The sequence below is a fragment of the Salmo salar genome, chromosome 29, assembly GCF_965601325.2.
Source record: "Salmo salar chromosome 29, fSalSal1, whole genome shotgun sequence".
Taxonomy (NCBI): domain Eukaryota; kingdom Metazoa; phylum Chordata; class Actinopteri; order Salmoniformes; family Salmonidae; genus Salmo; species Salmo salar.
The window spans coordinates 21,352,287-21,369,905 of record NC_138319.1 but is presented as its reverse complement, the minus strand read 5'-3'; the positions used below and the strand labels follow the sequence as shown (position 1 = coordinate 21,369,905).

Below are 17,619 nucleotides of genomic sequence, written 5' to 3'. Positions count from 1 at the left end.
AAAAAGAGCAACTGTCTTTACAACTGTAATTGAATTGAGGACTTGTAGACTTGTAGACGACCAGAAACGTATACGGCAAATGTAATAATACAACTACATCACTATACATGAGGAGGAAAACAGAGAACAGATGCCCATCTTACAAAGCATTTTGGGACATATTATGCAACTTTTTGTGGCTTTTGAAAAGTGCCTCAATGAACAACTGCATAATCTTACATCGTCTCCCATTGGTCACTGTTTAAAAAAAGTATATAGCTTCCAGCTATCTCATTGGCCGTTGTCTCTGCGTGGGACGTCTCTCCCAGCAGCCACAATGTAAATGTTTGGCCTTGCTACTCTTTTTTGGACTCTACTAAAGTCAGGCTATTTCGGTAAGGCGTTGTGGTCATGCCTCATTCTACAAAAAATACATGGCAGAAAACCAGAGCTGGAAGTCTGTCTCCCACAGCGACAGAGAGAGGAGCCTGGACTAAATTCACCAACACCCTATCAATTCCCAGGCGGGGAGAGGACGCTGCCTACGCTACACTAACATGTAATCAATGGCTGGAGAAGTGCATGTAGCTAAGTCCTCCCTTTGCATACAGTATACTTTCCCCCTCATCTGCACAAGCTCAGGACTGACTAGGAGGACGGCATAGCAGGAGGTTGGGAATGGGATGGTCTCACATCATATCTCAGTGTTCACTTAGTCTTAGGGTCTGGTATTGTATTGTTCATGTCATCCCAGTGTTAGACAGCTAATTGGAAGCACAACCAGATGGGGACTAGAGAGAGGATTCCATAGAGGTCTGCCCGTGTTATATGGAGAATTTTGACTCAGCAGCCCTTACAAATACTATACCTCAAATATATGTGATAACATCTCATCGCTGCAGTACAACTGACAACAAGATAACCCTGATATAAACCCATGTATATAACACTAGCAAGCACCAAGCTATTTGACTGTGAAAAGGGATTGAATATATGATCATATTCTCACCAGATTGACATATTCTAAAACCTGGACTGTGAGTGAATGCAGGGGGTATCGGTGTGGCTGTGTTACCTGTTGGGGTGCTCCTGTACCACTTGGTAGACGTTGAGCAGGAGGGTCTCGTTGCGGAAGGTCCGGCTCACACACTCCTTGTAGAGGCGGAACTCGGAGGCGGTGACAGCCTCTCCCTCTGGGATCTGGGACAGGTTGAAGTTGAACTCCTTGTGGTGCCGTCTGTGTGGCGACAGCTCTCTATCGTCCTCCACTATCAAACACACACAGGACAGAGACACAAGTTAGAGCCACACACACACATACTGTAAATCAGATCATTGGCACAACATCATTGGTTAGACCTGGCCGAGACATGCAACAGTCAAACCTAGGAATTCAACTGAACTGGAGAGATAGCTGAACGCAGGACGACTTTTGATGCATCTTGTATCCCTCCACACCCACTAGTATACAATGTAAAATGAATCTTAACAGTCTTCATTTACATAGACGCATAGTATTAGGTTTCATATTGCAAAGTCTGCGGATGTAAACATATCTTACTTTGAGTTGTCTAAACAATTGAGGCTAAACACAAAAAAAAATGATGTCCCGACAGGAAAAGCTGACCAACTATACAGTTCCAGTTTTCTAGATTTAAAAAATATTCCCCTGGCTTTATGGGGATTTACTGACTGTGGGATGTTAACATGTAACTCAGCTAGCATAACAAACAGGGCTTGACATGAAGAGGCCACACAGGGATAGTAAAAAATGTTTTTAATCGTAAAAACGGACTTCCGCCTGCTATACTGTAATGCAGTTAGTTACTTAGGCGTTCAATGTATTCCTATGCAGTTAAATGGTCAATACAGTATCTCATTCACAGACACAGCAGTGAGGTACACCATAAAAGGGTTTCAAAGCATCACATGTGATTTATGCATATGGACTAATAGGGCTGTGGCTTACTGCTTCCTAAAATAAATTCCCTGTTATTGTCTGAAGTGAAAACCCATGATTTCAGGGCTGTAAACTCAGTCTGTGTTCCAATGACCACTTCAGAGGCTACAAATGACAAAAATCAACTATTGCCTCCCAACAGAGCTTCCCTCTTTCAACTTCAACATGCGTTGCAATAATAATGTGTTCCCCAGGGAATTGGTTCCCATTTCGCTCTGGGACTTCCCCACAGTTCAATAGCACACAGAGAGAGAGGGAGGGAGAGAGAGAAGCAAGAACCACAGTGAGCTCCCCTGCACACTGATGGCATTCGTGCCACTAACCATGCTCAGTCTCACACACACACAGACACACAATCACCCCTGTAGTTCCCAGGACTGGCTCCACTGCCTGTGTGTTTCCCGCCACATAAGTACAAGTCCAGTCGGGATGGAGTGTCCTGTCCCGCTCTCCCGTTCTGATTGGATTTCCATGCGGCGTTCCCTTGTGAGGTGCAGACACAGAGCCCACACTTCCGCCACGCCAGCCCTCCCCAACAAATCTGAGGAGTAAATGAAATGGTAGAGCAGGGACGTGGAGAGAGGGGGAGGGCCAAGGGAGGTCTATATGGAGGTTCAGTACTTCAGTATGGAGGCTACATGAAAATACTTTCTTTTGGGACAGTAGCTTCTCTCCTAGAGACATTAGGGAGTCAACCCCCCCCCCCCCCCCATCTCCCCTCTTCAAACAGGGGTCAAGGGTACCCTCGTACCGCATAGTACATCTTGGCATATGTGTTCCCAATTAGGGAGGAGAGACACTTTGGAGGGTCTCACAGAGAATAGGGGACAGTATGCTGTGGGACCCCTGTTCCCATCCAACCACTGCGGCTTCAATTGACTGACTAACCTTGGCTAGTCCGCCCCTTGTAAGACAGCAGTAAAGCTCAATGACGAGCAGCCCTCTAGAGATCCTGAGAGACACAGAGAGATACTCACTGCTTTAGGGGTTTACCAGAGCTTACCCCCTTAGAGACTAGCACACCCCTACACAATCGCCTTCAGAATCTACCGGAGCTCAACCTCTCGCACACACACACGTCCCAGAGCACACCATGGAAGATGAGGGAGCGCGAGGACGTGGAGGAAGACGCGCCTCACTTCACCTCAGGTCTCATCTGCAGCCAGCCAGGACTCACAAGGCCAGGACCCCACTTAAGCCTTCCGCTGGCGCCTAGCCAAACTCAGCTAAGCGAACCGAAGGAGTGTGCTCGCATACACCCTTAAAAGAACGTAGCTTGAAAAACATGAAAAAAAGCATCAATAGTACTGTTTGTTCAGCTTGAGACGCCATAGCCACTTCTTCAAAATAGTCAGAATTCATCTAAGATAACTCAAGAAATATGTCATTAATTGTGACGTTTTTGCCGAGGAAGGTCTTAGTCGCGCAATTTTATGTCTAACTAAGATGTTTGGTTACATCTAACACAAATTTCATGGATATATTGGAACTAGTGGATATATGGAGGCTTAATCAAGCTAGTCGTCTTGATGAATTTTTATGTCATTCTTTCTGGTACCAAAAGTTTTAAAAAGTGTTGATAGGGCTCAGAATACATTTGGACCATCACATAATTGGCATATATATTACTCTTACAGAATTTCCACGTGGGCGAAGATATTGGAAATTGAATAAAAGCCTATTGGATGACAACTTGTTTATAACTAGGACAGAAGAATTTATAACTGACTTTTCTGACATAATATAGGTACAGCAGATCCCCTTATTGTACGGGACACTTTTAAATGTGGCTTTAGAGGCCATGCAATTCAGTACTCATGTCTAAAACAAAAACAATTTAAATCAAAAGAGTCCATATTAACAAAGGAAATTGAAAGACTAACAGAACAGACAGGAATAAAAACTGTACAATAGAGGCTCAGAGAAAGTTGGAAGAAAAACAAAAAGAAATGGCACTTATTCAAGAAAGATCAAGTGTAATATATTATAAAAAAATAAAGCGAACTTGATAGAGTATGACTGGAGTTTATATATGCCTGGGATATTTCAATTTTGGAGAATCTCTTGGGTTTAAAATGGGTTAAAGTTATGTATAGTAACCCTATGTGTAAAATAGTAAATAATGGCTACCTCTCAGAAAGTATTAAACTGTCAAGAGGAGTAAAACAAGGTTCTCCACTATTGGCATATCTATTTATTATTGCCATCGAAATGTTAGCTGTTAAAATCAGATTCAACAATAATATTAAGGGGTTAGAAATACAGTGCTTAAAAACAAAGGTGTCATTTTAAATCCGCAATTTGGATCCCTCCACAGCCTCAGAGGATCTAGATACTTTTTCTAACCTCTCTGGATTAAAACCAAATTATGATAAGTGAACTATATTAAGTATTGGATCACACAAAAATACAACTTTTACATTACTGTGTAGTTTATGAATAAAATTGTCTGACGGGGATGTGGACATAATCGGTATACATATCCCGAAAGAAAGAAAGAATCTCATTTCAATACATTTTTATAGAAAGTTAGCAAAAATAGATCAGATCTTGCTACCATGGAAAGGAAAATACCTGTCTATTTGTGGAAAAATCACCCTGATCTAGCCATATCCCAGTGAAGCTATTTTCGTATGGTCTTGCCTACACCTAGCGACCTGTTTTTTCAATTATGAGCAAAAATATTTCCTTTTTTTTGGAATGGCAAACTGGACAAAATAAAACGGGCCTATTTATATAATGAACATGAATTCAAATTAAATATTAAAGCATTAGACCTCTCACTAAAGGTATCAGTCATCCAAAAGTTATACTTAAATCCTGTTTCTCTAGCAAATTAGTAAGAATGTCTCACCCCATGTTCAAGAATGGCCCTTTTTTTTAATTCAGATTACAACCTCTCACTTTCGGTTATTTGAAAACGAAATTGTCTCCAAAATATCATTATTTTTAAAACAAGCCATAGAAAGTCGGTTGCAATTTTAGTTTAATCCATCAGAAAAGACAGAACAAATAATGCAACAAATATTGTGGTTAAACTCAAATATACTAATTGATAAAAAAAGACATTAGAAAATATATATAATCTTTGTAAATTATATAATAAATAGGACTGGTGGAGTTGTCACACATGCAGCTAATAAAAATAAATGGAAATGTCTGCTCTACCCAAAATTACAAACAACTAATTGCAGCATTGCCACAAAAATGGAAGAGGCAAGTGGAAGGCGAAAAAAGTAAGGAACTTGTCTGTCGGTCCTGCATTAAAGTCCAAAATATACCAGTTTCATTTAATGACCAAAAAATGTACAGCTGTGCCATGTATATTGCAAAATAGTTGGGAAGAGATTTTCGATGTACCGATTCCATGGCACATGGTTTATGAACTGATATGCAAAACGATGCCGGATTCAAAACTTCAAATTTTTCCATTTAAATTATTATACAAAATTGTAACAACCAAGAGAATGTTATATATGTGAGTGATACAACCTTCCCAGCTCTGCAGATTTCGCTGCGAAGAGAAACTAGAAGTCTAACTTTTGTTGTTCATTAGTTTACTCCAATTTGGGGTATGTAGAAAATAGTAAAAATAAAGAAAAACCCTGGAATGAGTAGCTGTGTCCAAACTTTTGACTGGTACTGTATATAAATATATTTTCAATTTTTTTTGGGGGGGGGGATTGGAAATGAGGCAGAAAATTACATTGATGGAAGCTACAATCTATCTGCAATATTAAAGCTGATCTACCACCCCAATTTTATTTTTAAATAATAATAATAAGTTGTTTGGTGCAGTATTTCTCAAGTAATTTTTGGGGTTGTTGTATAAAAACAATTACTCTCTCGTTGAATGACAACAAACAATTATTTGAAGAATATTTATCTTCGGAGGGGCATAGACTTTCGGCTACCGAATTTCGGCTTGCCTCGAGAAACAAAAACGTCACAAAATGTCGTCATAATTTATGCATGAACTGTTTCGGATGGGAAGTATGCTGACACCTTTACACACACAGGAAACCAACAAGATCTTATTCACATCAGCAGCCCTAATGTTGACGTGGCCTCTGACGCCTCTTGACAGTGAATGGTTCATTATCTCGCACGCACGGGCACGCACACACAAGTTGCAGTGAGAATTGCAGCTCAGAGGTCAGCCTGAGGTTTACACTAGTGACAGCTCTTTCAAGGGGAGAGGTCAGGGTATTCCAAATCTCACTTAGCACCCATGGGTTTAAGATGGAGGCTTGAAATGCAATTGATGGTCCGTTGAGCACTTCCATCTTGTTTAAACTGACCTGAGCTCTAGAGGGAGAAGGCATGAAGGGGACATTTGAGTTGCTTCTCCTAAGAGTATTCCAGAAGATGTAGCATTAAGAGAGCATTAGCAACGTCTTGCTAACAGTAGGTGATGGAAATACAGTAACATGTGTAGGGTCAATATGGGAGAGTTAGGGTGGACTGACCAGATGCAGACCTCCAGCACAGAGACCATGGTCACATGCTGTAGCACAACCACAGAATGTGGTCACAAAGCCAGTGCGAGTGTATGCACACACACACACACACACACACACACCCCAACACAGACACACATAAACAAACTACTGCACTTACAAAGGACCGTTGATTAAAAAAAATCGCAACTGACTATAAATGTCAATGATCCTGCTACACTGGACACCTGAGGTCTTTAGTGTGCACATACAAACACACACCACCACGCACACACACACACACATACATACAGTTGGAAAGTACACTGAGCAGCCCTAGAGACAGTGGTGACCTGTGAAAGTATGCTGCAGACGTGAGAATGGAATGTCTCTGATGATTCACCACCTGGTGGGCGATACGACCGAGGGAGAGAGAGGGAGAGACACAGAAAGGGACAGAGAAGAAGAAGGGGGGTCTTGGAAAGGTATTATTGCTGTCTGTTCTCTCGTTTCCACCTGCGCAACATGTGGCTTCAGTGTCCTGGTGCTATTGCCATTAGCCCCCACACAGTATGGACGCTCTAGTAGTAGGAAATGACTGAGGAAACTAAATGGGACATGCAACTCCAGGAGAGGGAGGGAGAGAAAGAGAAGGAAACTAAGAAAAGAAACCAAAATCAGGAAGATTAACTTAAATTAATTGAGGTCTGTTTTTGAATGCAGGAAAAGTAAAGGTTAAGGAACCACAGAAAATGAGAAAAAGAGAGGGAGGGAGCTGAGAGGACAGAGGAGAGAGTGTCTGCAGTGTTAAGAAGACCAGACTGGCGTTGAGGGAGAGGTGGGCGGGTGGCTCTGTGGTCAGTGGTCAACGGCGTCTCTCACTCTAAATGTTTTCCATCCAATCCCCTGGAGGGAGCCCGGCAGTCGCCTTCCATTTAATCCCTCTGGCCGCATCCAGTCCTTTCCCTCAACCGCCCGCAACCGCAAAGAAAAACAAATGCCGTCTCCCCCACAGCACTGCTCCTCAGGGCACTGGCTAGCTAGTAGTTACACACCTCCACTGCCCCCTCCCAAACCACGGGGGCGCTGTAGCAAAACATGGTGGTTAACACCAAATCTTAACAGCACCTGTGTGACCCAGATAGCAGGTCTCTGAAAGCTCAAAGCAACTTTGTGGAGGTCTGTGTGTTTTTTTTCATTTTATTTATATTTCATCTTTATTTAACCAGGTAGGCCAGTTGAGAACAAGTTCTCATTTACAACTGCGACCTGGCCAAGATAAAGCAAAGCAGTGCGGCAAAAACAACAACACAAAGTTACACATGGAATAAACAAAACGTACAGTCAATAACACAATAGAACAACAAAACAAATCTGTATACAGTGTGTGCAAATGTGTCAAAACCAACTAGTTTCTGCTGAGTAACGGTTTGACAACATGAGGGTTAAGGGGAGAGCTCTCTTAGTAGTGTTCAGTCAGGGTTGCCCAAGTCGGCAGGGGAGCGGGGTTTTCTTGGGGTACCACCACTCTGATGGAGAATAAAGCGATTTGGATCCATTTGGATAATGTTGTTTTAAAACCCAGTTTCTAATTATAGCTGCAAACTATATATCTCATGTTTTCGTAGAAGTAGAATGTTGATTACAAATCCATGACTTGGAGTGCAGAGAACATAGTTTGTCAAATTACGACTGTGAATAAACTACCCTTGACCTGAGGCATGTAATATGCATTATTGTTAGCCACAATGGAAAACAACTTGGAACTTCACACAACCCAAAACAAGAGCTTGGGTTAGAATCCAGCCAACAGTTCAGACTGTAAATCTACTCAACAATCCACTTTGTCGTTAAGTCTCTCTAATTTGCCATTCATTCAGGAATGAGCTGCCATACCCACATTGCATAGCTGTGAACTAAAGCGAGATAAAAAAAAAAAAAATTCGCACAAGCCCTTCAATTAAATAGGACTTCTTTGCACCCTTTCAGACAGACCAGACGCAAAAAAATGTTCTAAAGACGCCTACAATGATTAAACCAATAAAAATGAAGCACAGCCCAAGGCATGTGAAGAATTCATATCGTGTTTATGTAATTATATTCTCTCTTGCCTCCATCTCAGATTTGATGGCTCCTGAGGGGGGGCTCTCACACATCCCAATGCCTTCCTGCTTTCACTAATTGCTCCAGTGTTCATAATTAAAGGTTTGTTTGACTCCTGTTTCTTGGGAAACTCTCTGGGCTTCACATGGTGGGCCCAATTCTTCTAGAACCGCAGCACATAACGAAACAAAGCCAAAGAAAAATACATTTCTCAGAGTAAAAAAAAAAATAGGTCTGCTCTAGTCTAAACATAAAAGCTCCTGGGCTTCCATTCAACTTCAAACTCTATTTGTTGGTATTAGGAGCCATGCAAAAACTAATCTCTTGGAAAAACATCCTTTCTTCTATAAAAGTTTAGACTTTTCGCAGTATTCTCTCAGCAGGATACTGTTTGGAGTTGGTGGTTGTATCCATCTGCCTAAGGAGCTGCCTGTGGCGCTCCCCGAGGGGCCGCCACGCTCCACTTCCACCAGGACTTGTTTCCACGTCCTGCTGGCCTGATGGGGTTTGTTGTAAGGCAGCTGGGAGGCAGCTAGATAGGGTTCAAAGTGTGGGGTGAGAGTGGGGGTTTGGGGGGGTCCCTGAACACTTGTCCCCATCTCTCATCCTCTACTCTGACCGGAGCCTGCATCAAAGCCTGCCCGCCAGGAGACACCGGCCCAGGCATGGGTCACTGGCGGGATCGGGGGTTTACGATGGAGCCGTACCCGCGTGCACAGCCACATATGCACGCACACACACACTCACACAGTCCCAGCCCCCACACACCTCAGCCCCAATGTCAGAGTACATAAATGTGAACATGGGCAGACCACTCCACCATGGCGAGGAAATGAGGCAAGGAGACCATCCTTTGCAAAGAACGTCCTACACCATCTGCACTAGAAGAAGAGCCTTCAAGCTAAGACTGGCCAGCTATTGGCACATCAGCCCACCAGGTTACGTAATGACATCACTCAGGAAGGAATTCCACATTGGGACATCAGTCCCCATTAGAATCCTATTCTGACTGTAATCATAATCCTTTAAAAAGGAATACTGAGTCCGATCCAAACCCCTGACAGGCAGCGTCTAACGTCTACTGTCCGGGCCTATTTTTCCACCGGCAAGTCCGTCAGCGCTGCATTCCACACGAATGCCCAGAAAAAAATGACATCTGGACGCACATCTCAGGTTTTAAAGTCCCGGGGTACTCAGAAGGCACGGGTAATTTGTGATAATTGCAGCTTTGCGGGGGCTCTGCTAAAAGATGTCCGGGTGCTGCCTGCCCACGGCCTTGAATGTAACCAAAAGAGACTATCAGGAGCCCCAATCGGCAGACTGCTGAATGGTAGCAGTCATCCCCCTCATACCTGTGTGTCATTGGGAGATTTCATTCCCATTTCTTCCACAGCTCTCAGGACATAACTACTGTACACTGCTGAGAGGAAATGATTCTGTGTGTGTGTGTTCGTGTGTGTGTGAACGCTAAAGGCCTCAGGTGTACAGAGCAGGCTCATTGACATTAATGGTTAGCAGTGGGTTTTTTTTTTTTTCAACAGGCCTTGTAAAAGCAGCCATTCTAATTCGCTACCCAATGTGAGCCAATGACCTGTCAACAAATAGGGTAACATCTTTTCTCTAATTGAGAAGGAAATTCCATAAAAATCGTGGCAATGGTCTGGAAAATAAACACACATTCCTTTCCACTTTTTGACTTATGGAGACATGAATGAAAGCATCAAAAGTACAGCTAAGGTATAGCTGATATAACAGTGTTAGGACAAACTACAGTATAGTCTACTGCTCTGCATTGGCAGTCTCACAGAACGGGATCTTCTCATACCATCCTGCATGTGTCTCCTCCCTGACATCCCAGGACAGAGGCCGGGAAAAACCGCTGGATGCTTTCACTCACACACAAACAAGAAAATAAACCCAACCAAACATTGGTAAACAAAGTGAGAGCGATATAAGGTTCTTGGCTGGTGGTTGTACACAAATGCGAGAGCGACAATACTGAGGTCAGCATCACTATTATCCAACATATTGCAATACATATTACAGACATGCATAGTATACACATAGAAGTGTTTACATGGCTCTTATCCTGTCCTTAGAGTTCACTGTCCCTTGGTAGCCATAGGATACAGGGACAAACCATCTGTGTGGGCCAGAGGGGTGTCCCAAACTGCCTTTCACTTAGCCCAATGCATATCTGCTCTCTGAAGCTACGCCAAATACATTTGAGACTCATAATAATCGTCAGCTAAAACGATACCATCAATGTCCAACTTTATCGGAGAATCAATGGCCATCCGATTTGGAGATCTTTAAAAAGCCTCTGATCTCATTTCTTCCACTAATGTAGGATTCTCTGTCCTTGATGTTTCGGTCAATTTCCCCTGAAATTTATAGGCTACTGACGACGAAGGCTACTTCTTTCCAATGGGCCAAACTACTGACCCTCTATAAAAAAATGGCTCCCTTGCTACTTCTCAGTTTGGCTTCCATTAGTACAAACTAAATATAAACAGAGATGTACTCCGTTGTTTTTTTTATGTACTTCTCCCCCAAATATGTACACTTGTAATTTTCACCAGCGTTCTTTTTTCATACTCTGCCAAGTCTGTGATTATTATTGTCAAGGTCCTCTTTTATTGGCCTTTCAGGCTTTGTGGAATGCCATTTGAGAGCTGGTCCCTAGGGAGTGTGTGTGCGTATACGTCTGCACACATGCGTGTGTATGCACATACATGCATGCGTGTGTACTATATGCGTACACATCTGTGTGTGTGTGTGAGGGGGCAGCGGGACCGGGTTGGGAGACCTGCTATAGTGATCTGGTGTCTGTTGTAGCAGGTGTGTGTCTGAGCGCTCGGCGGGCCTCTGCACTCCGATTTAGAGGAGGAAGCTTGTGTCAGACGGACGAGATGGATTTCTCCTGAGGGATCCGATAAATAAGGAAAAAATATCTTTGAAAAAGGAAACGCAGCTGTTTCCAAAGGAGAAGTCAAAATATTGGTGGCTTGCATTCCACAGCCGCAAGTTAGAAGGCCAGGGTCTCTCTCTCTCTATCCCCCCCTCCCTCCCTCTCTCTACACCTCCTTTCCCTCTCTCCCTGACTGGTATGAGGCTCAATGCTATTCCCATTGGAAACTCTGAGTAGACCACAATGCCATTCAGTGGCTCAAAACAAGAGCACATGATCCGCTGATAAATCAGAGCAGCTCCATTGTTTCCCTGTGTTGTTTTTTTATGTAAGATACACAAATTAAACACAGCGACGTGGTCAGTGCCGGAGACCGTACTAAGGCCTGAACAGAATCTAGGATAAGTACTACGATAAGTACCTGCACAGGTCTGTCAGTAAAAATGTCAGCATGGTAGTCAACATTACAAGAAAATATTCTATGGGGTTCTCAAGCAATTCACCAGCCATCTGGACATGTAATACCAAATGAAGGTGCTGTGGCCATGTAAAAAGGCTCAACACTCCTTCTCTACTAATCAACAGAGCGAAACATGACACAGACATAACCATGGAGACCAACCGACAGGGGGGAATTCCTTACCCTGCTTTAATACTGGCCATATGATTTAAAAACGCACTCCAAAATGGAGGGTCCCCCCAAAAACACTTAAGTGCTCCCTTAAATTAAAAGTTCCAAGTTCCAACCCTCCAGACCTGACAAGTCAGACAGAGACGGGACAGCAGGCGAGCCCCGCTGAGAAACTCAGCTCACACGTTTTCTATTCTATTCATTAGCAGCCAGGATTTAGGATACATACCTCCCCAAGCTACAGGACAGGGGTGTGAACATTGAACAATACAGGGTGTTTTGGGTCCGAGGGCGGGTAAACAGTCTGAAAGCAGCCTAGACAGTGACCTGACTAGTGGAATGTGCCAGTGGGAGTGTGGCTATGATCTCCATCCCTCCCCTCAGCTCAGGGAGCTCCCATCTCGCTTTGTTTTTGTGCCTGTATCGTGTTTGGAAAGCCAGCCCCTCGGCTCGTCTGGCCCTCATAAATTTGTCAGCGGCGGCCCGTTTGAAATAGAGGGGCTGCTTGTGGAGGTTGGAGTGTTCGGAGCACGGGGAGGCCCTGATTCTCCCTCTGTTGTTGTTTCAGGCACGTCCTCTTTAGAGCTCGGACCGGGCTGGGAACACTGAACACGGATGGGTAGCAATGGTCAACCCTGTCCTATCTCCACCCGCGGACGTCTTCCATTGAGTGTCCTGCCCCCTCTCCTTCCTCTTGACCCTTCCAGGCCACAGAAACACTTAAATCACCCATGGCCCCAGTGGCCTGTCCCTCTCAGCTCTTTGTATCCATGTCTCTGTCTTTGTGCCACATCTGGGTATGCCCTCCTTTGCCTTTTGTTGGCTGGAGATAAATCCTGCTCTTTTCTGTATTGGACAGAACAAAGCTCCATGTTGGAATGTGACAGGCAGTCTGTCATTAGTTAGACATGACGTTTACACACATACATCTCTTCTTTAGTGGCCGCCTCCGTTGACCGTGTTAATTGTTAAGCACATTTTATGAAGTCCTGATCATTCGGATAGCTGCCTGGAATTGCATCTCACAGAGTAACCAATATCCACCATAACCTATCATCCTAACGTCCGTGTGTGTGATTTACAGAATAACACAAATGCAATTTCGATACCTCCCTGAATCAATTTGATATCAATGATATCAGTCGCATCTCTTCTGCTGTCTGCAGCATGTCAAGCTTGAAAAGCAAGCAACAAAGGAGATTGATGAGAATACACCTAAGGCGAGTGTGCGTGTCTATGTCTGTGTGCAGGCATACGTACCTGCTTCTACGGATGTGTTTGTACATATCTGTACGCTACTGGCCAGGATAGCGGGAGGGCATTCGTGTGTGTGTGTGTATTTCACAGCTGCTACGCATCAACATATCAGTGCTGTGTTGATTCAGGAAGCGCTAACGCCACCCAGGCGTCAATAACTCCTCAGCAGGGGAGGTAGTAAAGGCCTAAGAGGGCCTGAAAGAGGGGCGATGCTGTTTTCACGCTCCCATCAACGGCCTTTGCTTAGAGAGCAGGTGAAAAGGGAATGTATCACCAAACGTGTATCGAAAATAGTTCATTCAGCAAACTGGAAGCAACGTCTCTCACTCACACACACACACACACACACACACACCAGGTTAATTATCTCCTCACTAAAGCCCTCTCTAAAAGAACCAGCAGGGAGTCAGAAGGTCAGAGGTCATAGCAGAAACAGGCCGACTGTACTCCACTCTCTTCTTGGCCTCTGACACCACTGCAGAAGTTGCAAAAATGAGCAGTAAGGGAGATTTGGGTCTGTCCTCGAGATATAGCAGAGCAAACATTCCTGCATGCCAGCACACGACGTGATAAATGGGAGAAGAGTGGCCCGTAATCAGATGTTCCGTCGCAGTCATCTGCACTCCTTGACAGATGGTTAACTGCCGGCGTGTACCGTGTATCACGCTCTTATCTCCTCCCGCTCCCGTCCCACACTGTCCCACCGGGAATAGGAATGTCTGTGGAACTTTCAGTGCGGGACTTTGAAAAAAGAAAGTATGGAACATGGCATTCTTAACACGTATAAAGACCAATCGTGACAGCCATCTTGTCAAGTTAGAGAGTAATGGTGTGAGAGGGAGCGATACCATCAGGTTTTTTAAGAGTAGGGTGTGACAGAAACTTCTTCAAATGTAAACGGAATGCCTTCTTAAAAAGTGTTATCTTTCGACCTTGGAGTCATCTCATCTCTGGTGTGTGGTTGCGTGAGTGTATGTATGTATGTATGTATGTATGTATGTATGTATGTATGTATGTATGTATGTGTGTGTATGTATGTGTGTGTGTATGTTTAAGATTCAAAGTGTTCTCTAAGGCATTTCCTGCACATAGGCCTACTGAGGGACAGAAAGTAGCCTTTTAAGGGGCTGAACTTAAAGTTAAAACAAGGGGATAAATGTAACCATAAACAAACCATTAACATTATTTTGGCTTTCATAAGTTTTACGTATCAAACATATGATGCTTCCACTCTTAACATGGGACCAATAAAGTTCCAATGAAGTGCCCAAGATACACAAACGATTCCGCATATTGAGTTACCGCATTTAAAGAGCTTCCTTTTCCGCTGTTTGGACTGTATTGGACATGAGGCTCTTTGGCAAAACATACAGCCGCTTCATAGAAACAAACAGTTTGATAGAGGAAACGTCTCCCGAGTCTGGTTGTTGTAGCTTTTCTAGACAGTATGGAATGTGTATTACAGAGCTAGGTGTTAAATCATAACTCCATCCTTTTTGACGTTTATTTAATTGTATCTCTTATTTTCCCTAAACTTCATGGCCTAGATACCGTATTTTATTCCACGACAACATATCTCCAATGCGTCACTTCATTTACTCCTAAAACACTGAACACAAAGCAGTTGATTTTGTTTAAGGGGTCTACAGGAAGTTTTTTTAGAGGCTTTCAAGGGTATTGGCCAAAGCCGCCCTCGTATCAAACAATTAACTCTTTGATCATTCCCAATTAATTATTTCATCACGCCGGAGCTTTGGGACACGTTCTGGTGCAAAAAGAACACAGCTTACCTGAGATTGAGCTGCTCAGAAATGCACCCAGGCATCGTAAGACAGGAAACACACATTTTAAAAGGCTGGGATTGCGAGAGTAAGCCTGGTATTGTCTAGACCCGGGTAATCTCCTGAAACCCCCCCTAGAAAACCCTGTCTCCCAGGTCACCTTTCAAGTGTGGGAGGCAGGCTGGTGGTGCGTTAACACCCGACGCGGGTGGCTATTGACTTAGTTAAGAGGGGCACTGACAGATCCTCCATTGCAGTGCAATGGGGTGTGGAGAGGGGGATGAACGTACGCCGGGTTAAGGAGGGTGAGGACCGGCTCATCCGTGAATCATGAAAACCACGGAAGGAGGGCGGCTAAAAAAAACAACAGCTGCCTGGTCACGGCAGGTGGAAAATTAAGTTCCAAACAAGACAACTCCTACAAACAGGGATGGATTTTCCTGGATTTTGCTCTTACTTACTGGAAGTCCCCCTTTAGAGGATCTCATAGACAAATATAGAGCGTTATGAGGAGAAACGAGAGATGGGAGTTTTTGGTAGTTATCTCATGCTAAGCAAAGCTCGGGAAGACCTTCACCTGTCTGTGAGGCAAAGTGAATCCATCAGAAATAAGTGAAATTGACATGAGAACAACATTTGAAGTTCCCGTTCAAGCAGCACACAAACTAAACCAACTCTTATTGGACATTTCTGTACATTGGCTGAAGACTATTTTGACACAGCGGCCATGTCCTACATGAAAAAGCGAATTGACTGTTTTTAGACCATGTTATCTCTTCTTCTGGTCAGAAAATGACCCCCCCCTGCATGTTTTGGTTTTTGCCCTAGCACGACACAGCTGATTCAAATAATCAAAGCTTGATGATAAGTTGGTTATTTGAATTAGCTGTGTAGTGCTAGGACAAAAAACAAAACGTGCACCCAGGGAGTGCCCCAGGACCGAGTTTGGGAAACTCTGGTTTGGAAAACAGCGTTTCACAGAATATGTGAATCAGTCACTTTCCCAGAAGACAGAATGACAGCTCACTCCAAGGGAAAGTCCTTTCTCACAGGACTAAAGCCATCATTTTCAAAATCATCATCAGGCTGACTAGAGCTGCTACTGACCGGCTGACCGTGGCTACTACACAGCGGTGCATTAAGACAAGTCTGGACTTGTGGTACGAACGATAGACTATGACTCATACTGTACATAGTGTAACACTGTGTAACTGCACCATGCCAGCACCAGGGAAGGGTACCCACCAGGCAAACAGAGTGATGACGATGATCAACACACTATTTTTAGGGAATGAGTGGGACGGAAAGGAAGGGATGTTTCTGTTAACCTAATTTAAGTTCTTTCCTCTTACTTGTGATGAGTCAATATGGGTCGTTGGCATGAGCGGTATTCTCAACGAGCGGATGACTAAACAAGACCTAAACATGAGTCATTGACGAGGAACAGAACGTCTGCTTCACACTGGCCACACATCAGACAGATGCTGTAGCATCGTAGTGTTAAGGGACTCCTAAATCCATGATCCCCCATGGGAATGCCCAAAAGGAGGCCTCTATTAGTAGAGCTGGGTGTGCAGTGGATCAATTGAGACCAACAATGCAAACGTAAAAGGTCAATCACCATATTCTCCAACACCGATCAGATCCGACGGTTGTCCCTATACGATACACAGACTGAAGGCAGACTTGAAAGAAACGAGACCACCCAGACAATAAGCAACATCCAGTGGTCTGTTTCTCGGGCCATCCGTCAGGAAACAGTAAAATATAGAGGAAAGCACATTAAAAGCTAATCCGATGACACACAGTAGTCATGCAATGCTTTATTCGCAAAGCAGATGGAGCACCTTGGCCTGTCTAGCATTAATTACAATCACATTGGAGGAGGAAGCCATCTTCTCCAAGGCAGTAACTAAGTAGCAGTACTCTGTTCTATTGGGATGGCAATTTAATCCCTGGGTACAATGAATTTGAGGGAATTGTGAACTGATGTATGGGAGATTATTAATTTAAGTGCATAAGCAGATGTGCAACAGCAGCAAAAACCCAAACTAACAGGGACTGGAAACCACTCACCACACTCCAACAGCGGCCAATAGAGTCACTGAGTTACTTGAGAGAGAAAAAACACCCTGCAATATCTGGTTTTCATCACTACATGATGCAACTTCACCATTGAACACTCCAGAGGACGATTAAAAAAAGGAAGCTTTTGCTGCTTAGTTTGTTACTTTGAATTGCATCTCATGATAATCACTTGTGGAATTGTGTGGTTAGGTTTGAGTTTTTTTAAATTTTTTAACTGAGAAGTGCCACAGACTTTTTTTTAAATCCCTCTTGGTTCGGACACTTCCGTAGTATTCTCAGACTCAATAATGACAATATGCAAAGAATGGCATCCATCAAGTTTAGCAGCGTTGACCGGAGTCTGCCAGCGCCTCTGTTTATCTTCACGCAGTCTGTTTAGACGAGCTCTGTAAACACTCGCGCGGCTAATGGAAGGAGAGACCGTGGGCTTTTATGTTGAACTGTTTATGATGAAAGTATCTCTTTATCGT

General features: G+C 43.8%; 1 protein-coding gene across 1 annotated transcript in view; it reads right to left on the bottom strand.

Annotated features, from left to right (window-relative positions):
• The window catches only part of bmp6 (bone morphogenetic protein 6), a 35,901-nt gene that overhangs the window by 16,461 nt on the left and 1,821 nt on the right, over positions 1 to 17,619 (bottom strand). The window contains exon 2 of the mRNA XM_014181053.3: positions 1,055 to 1,247. Coding sequence (XP_014036528.1) covers positions 1,055 to 1,247 — 193 coding nt within the window. The remainder of the gene's footprint in view (positions 1 to 1,054; positions 1,248 to 17,619) is intronic.